Raw genomic sequence first — 4,896 nt, 5'->3', positions numbered from 1 at the left:
CCCCCCCCCCCCTTTTAAAATTATATGCGGTCTTAAGCTCCTGTTTATATACCCATAGCAAGGCTGTTTAGATGCAGAGATAGACTTGTCCGCAAATAAATAGCCGGCGGATCTAACCGCGCCCAGATCCGCGTTGGGATACGCGCGCGTGTGTGTGTGTGTGTGTGTGTCTGCGTGGGTGTGTGGAAAAATATACAGCCTCGCAAATCCAACTTTATTGGGGCTGCTCGTAATCGATTCCATCACCGGCTTCGGAAACGCGACCCGTGGATATTTATACGCGCACGAGGCGATTTAACATTATCTTTAATATTAATTTAATATCAATGCGTTAGAGGACTGTTAAATTGAAGAGCGCCCGAGGCAGCGAGACCCACTAAAATAGTCTCTCCAGTCCCCTCAGCAAACTGGGGGCAGCCCGGGAGAGGCTCATTTCGTTGTGATTTTTTAATTAAAATCCTCGGAGGAAGTGGAGGGAAAAAAAAAACCCCAATACCCTCCTCCACGCGTAGAAATTGTAGTAGCTTTAGATTGCAAGGGCGCAATAAACAGCGCGGAGTCAAACTTTTCATTTGTTGTGGTCTTCCAAAAATTTGACTGAAGGAGGAGGAAAAAAAAAAGTTAATTATCGAACTGGTTGTATAAAGTTTTAGCGAATAGATCTGTCTCCCGGCTCCCCTTCCCCTTGAACCTAGCTGTTTTTTTGGGGAAAAAAAAAGAAAATACCGGTTTTAAAGAAGGGTGTTGTGTCCGAGGGGAAGTGGCACGAAAAGAAATGGGGGGGCGGGAAGGAAGGTGCTGGGGGTCGGGGTCCCGCCGCCCCCGGGACACGGGTTGGGGGAGCGAAGGGACCTTTCGAAAAACTCCAGTTCCCACAGAAAAGAAGAAAAAAGGGAAAGAAAGATAGAAAGAAAAAAAAAAAAAAGGCAGCTCACGGAGGGAGACATAAACCACCTTGCAGAAATTTCAAACAAAATATGGCAGTGGACAGAAAGCTCATCTGGAGAGCAATAAAATAGACATTTACAGCGCGGGGGCTTTAGGGGAGATGCGGGATAAGTTTCCTTATTTCTCTAATTCCCCGTGTTTATTGTTGGAGAAGTCCGTGGTTTTGCTGGTCAGGTGTTTTCGATGGAGTTACAGATCAGTCTTCAGGTGGAATTCGGTTTCTTCTCCCTTAAAACCTTGAAGTTAAATCTCCGCTTTCTTCGTTAGTGGCTTTTTTTCACCACCACCCCCCCTCCTCACCCCCACCAGATTTTTACAGCTGAATTAAACCCCAGCCCAGATGCCCTATCGCAGAGATAAGAGCCCGAGCCTCGGAAAGGAGCGCAGTATTTTTAGAGGTGTGGGTTTGGTTTTGGTTTTTTTTTTTTTTTGTTTATGCGTATTTTAAGTCCAGGGATACGTTTTCCTCTGCTTTATTTTTAAATATTTGGAAAGCTCGAACTAAAATAACACCAGTGTTTTAAAGTCCCTGCCTTGCAGTAATGGAAAATATTTCGAAAAGCCCCTGTCTTCAGTGTGTATCCGAGTGGTTCCAGGGATTTGTCAGGTGTGTTTGCTGATGACTCTCCCCACGGATCCCCACGGATTTGGTGTCACACCTGAGAGCGTGTAGGGTGTGGGGGGGCTTTTTATTTTCTTTTTTTTCCCCATACCTTCACATAGAACCGTTGATACGCATCGGGGTGGCTGAAATATATGTATTTTATATATATATGTATTTCTATAAATATATATATTTACTTTTTTTGGCAAATCTCCCCTCCTGTTCCAGTGGTTTATGTCTAGAGGGGAGTGATTCGCTTCCCAAAGTTCTCACCACCGCGTTTGTTCGAAAAAGTGAGAGTAGAACTCTCGGCGAAACAAATAATTAAGAAAAAATACCAACAGGCACACGAATAGGTGAATAAATAACCCCGCCAGCCTCGGAATTAGGATTCTGCCCCCTTAAAATCGCCTGTTTCGCCTCAGCTGGGACGCGAGGCGGTACCCGGGGGCACCCAAACATCTCCCACCCCCCAGGGAAGGGTGCCCCCCTCCTCTGCCCCAGCCTTTCGGGAAGGTCCCTCCAAGAGTGTGGTGTTGCCCCTTTCGTTAAATATTTTCCCCTCTTTCCTCCTCCCCTCGGTCTCTTCCTCGTAAACACACACGCGAAAAACCACCTTGGAAAAGTTCCCTTTCTCCGCTTTTATATTTATGTACTTATTCTTATCATCATCATAATTTTTTTCTTTCTTTTTTTCTTTTTTCTTTTTTTTTTTTTTTTTTTATAGGCGTATGTTCCCCAGTTACAAAGTGAAGGTCACTGGACTCAATCCAAAAACTAAGTACATCCTGTTGATGGATATTGTACCCGCGGATGACCACAGATACAAATTCGCAGATAATAAATGGTATGCACTCATGGGGGGGTGGGAAAGGGGAGGGAGGGGACCCCTGTGTCGGGCTTTTTGGGTTGGGGGATACCCTTGAATCCAGCCGCTCATCATCCTTCTATTATTTCTTTATTTATTTATATTTTTCCCCTGCGAAGGAGAGATGTTGGGCTGCAGGGGCTTCACCTGAGCATCTCCCCAAAGTCCTTGGGAGAGAAATGCGGGAGGAAAAATAAAAAGGGAGAAAAAAAAAACTTGTCGCAATTAGCCACCGATAATTGTAATCCTGTTTGACGATGGGATTATTGGCTATTGTGGAGCCAATAGTTTAATTATATTGAGGAAGGGCATATCTGCGGGCAATAAAATCTTTAAGGATTGGTACAATCCCTCCTTTGCTCCTGGTTTGGGTCCCGGTGACTCGAGGTGGGGGGGGGAAGGATGGTGTTAAACGGGGAAACAGGGAGAGCGATCTGGGACGGGAAAGGTGCCAAAGAGCTCCATTAATTCCCCGAGCAGTGTTTGGAATTGTCTTTTTTCTTTTTTTTTTTTTCCCCCAAAACGGTGTGACTGACCGGTACCGCGCTGCCTCCGCGTATGCGGATACCTGAGTGGGTGGGGGGGTGGTTGGTGTTGGAGCTGGGGGTGCAAGGACCCCCACGGGAGGGGATGGAAGGGGTGCAAGGACCCCCCACGGGAGAGGATGGAAGGGGGATGCAGGGACCCCCACGGAGGGGGATGGATGGGGAAGCAGGAGCCCACGGGAGGGGATGGAAAGTGGGGTGCAGGAGCCCACGGGTGACATCCCCCGTGTCCCCACGCAGGTCGGTGACAGGGAAGGCAGAGCCGGCCATGCCCGGGCGGTTGTACGTCCACCCGGACTCCCCGGCCACTGGTGCCCACTGGATGAGGCAACTGGTTTCCTTCCAGAAGCTCAAACTCACCAACAACCACCTGGATCCCTTCGGACATGTAAGTACCGGGGGCGGGGGAGAAGGGGACCGCACCCCCACGCGTGTCCGTCACCACCAAGGTCAACCTCACCCACCCCCAAACCCCTTCTCTTGGTGGGGTCTTATTTTCTTCCCCGAGAGAAGATGAAGCCAAATGAAGGACTCCCCCCACCCCCCAAAAAATGGAAGCGTAAACCTTAAAAATGAGCTATTTCGCAGCACTGGGTGGGAATTGATGACAGACCCCCCCGGGGTCCGGAGTCCGAGAGTGGGCGAAACTTGCGCGGCTTTAATTGAGTATTTAGCTACCTGGTTTTAACCCCACGGAGCGTTAAAATCCGCCCGTTGCCCCCGCGAATTCGGTTAACAGGTAAAACCAATCAGGCGTAATTACTGGGGGAAATAGGACCTATATAACCATGTGGATGCCTCGATCCACCAAAAAATAAAAAAAAAAAAGAAAAAAGCGACAATAATTAAAGATAATAATAAAAAAACTATATATTGAAATCCCACTGGACCTTCTTGGACGTAAAAAAAGTCTTTGCGAGACCCCTGGGGCCGTGAAAGCTTGTGTGAATTCTGCAGCCAGAAACAGCCCTCCTTCGAAGGTCTCCAAAGACGCCTGTTCCTCTGAGCAAATATATATATGTGCGTGTATGAATAATATATATATATCTATAAAATATATATATATATATAATTACTTAAGCGGGTATGCGAATCCAGATCCCGCCATCCCCTTTCCAAGAGCGGATTTTCCTCCAGTCTCGTTTCAACACTTCAGTTTCTTTTTTTTTTTTTCCCCAAGTTTTTAATTATTATTATTTTTTTTTTCTTCGCTTTTTACTGATAAATCTCGTGCAATTAAATCCCTGCCCCACGTGGTCGTTAAGAAAAGAAGGGGGTGCCCTGCAGGGCAGAGCGGCCAGGTCTGCTCCCCAAGTCCCGAGCATCTTTTGCTCCTCCAGTTGGGGGGTTGATTTCTTTTTCTTTTTCTATTTTTTTTTCCTTTTCTTTTTATAATTTTTTTCTTTTCATTTTTCCCTGGAGCTGGTGCTAAAACGATTTGCAGGCGCTGCTTTCCAGGGATCGGGACCTTCCCCATTCCCCCGGGAAGCGGGGATTCCGCAGCAGCGCAGCCGCGGGGAACCTCTCCTTAATATCCCCCCCCCCTCCAGGGTGATTTTGGGGAACAGTCCCAGGGGGTGATGGGGGGATCCGGCCCTTTATGGGACGAGGGGACCAGGCATCCCCCGCTGCGCCCAGGCGGCTTTGGGGAAAAATCCCTCTGAATAAACCCAAGGCGCTTTGGAGGGGACAATAAGGGACTTCAGAGGAGGGAGCTGCACCAGGAGGCTCTCAATTAGAGTCGCTGTAATGAAATTAAAAACCATTAGATCGTTCACCGTTGATGTCTACGACTTTCCTGGATGTCAAAGCAATTTGCTTAAACCCCCGGGACGGGGGAGGCGGCGGCGGGGCGCTCTGCGTCTCTCTGTCGCCAAGGTCCGGCAGTCATTATCGTGACCGAGCGGTCCCCCGCCACCCCCCCTCTCCAC

General features: G+C 48.3%; 1 protein-coding gene across 1 annotated transcript in view; it reads left to right on the top strand.

Moving 5' to 3' along the window:
* TBX5 (T-box 5) overlaps window positions 1–4,896 on the top strand; it is a 77,624-nt gene that overhangs the window by 38,147 nt on the left and 34,581 nt on the right. Inside the window, exons 3-4 of the mRNA XM_014961238.1 lie at window positions 2,280–2,399; window positions 3,206–3,353. Coding sequence (XP_014816724.1) covers window positions 2,280–2,399; window positions 3,206–3,353 — 268 coding nt within the window. The remainder of the gene's footprint in view (window positions 1–2,279; window positions 2,400–3,205; window positions 3,354–4,896) is intronic.

Source organism: Calidris pugnax, unplaced genomic scaffold (genome assembly GCF_001431845.1).
Source record: "Calidris pugnax isolate Ruff unplaced genomic scaffold, ASM143184v1 scaffold32, whole genome shotgun sequence".
Lineage (NCBI taxonomy): Eukaryota > Metazoa > Chordata > Aves > Charadriiformes > Scolopacidae > Calidris > Calidris pugnax.
Note: the sequence above shows the minus strand (reverse complement) of the source record. Positions and strands in the feature narration are given on the sequence as shown.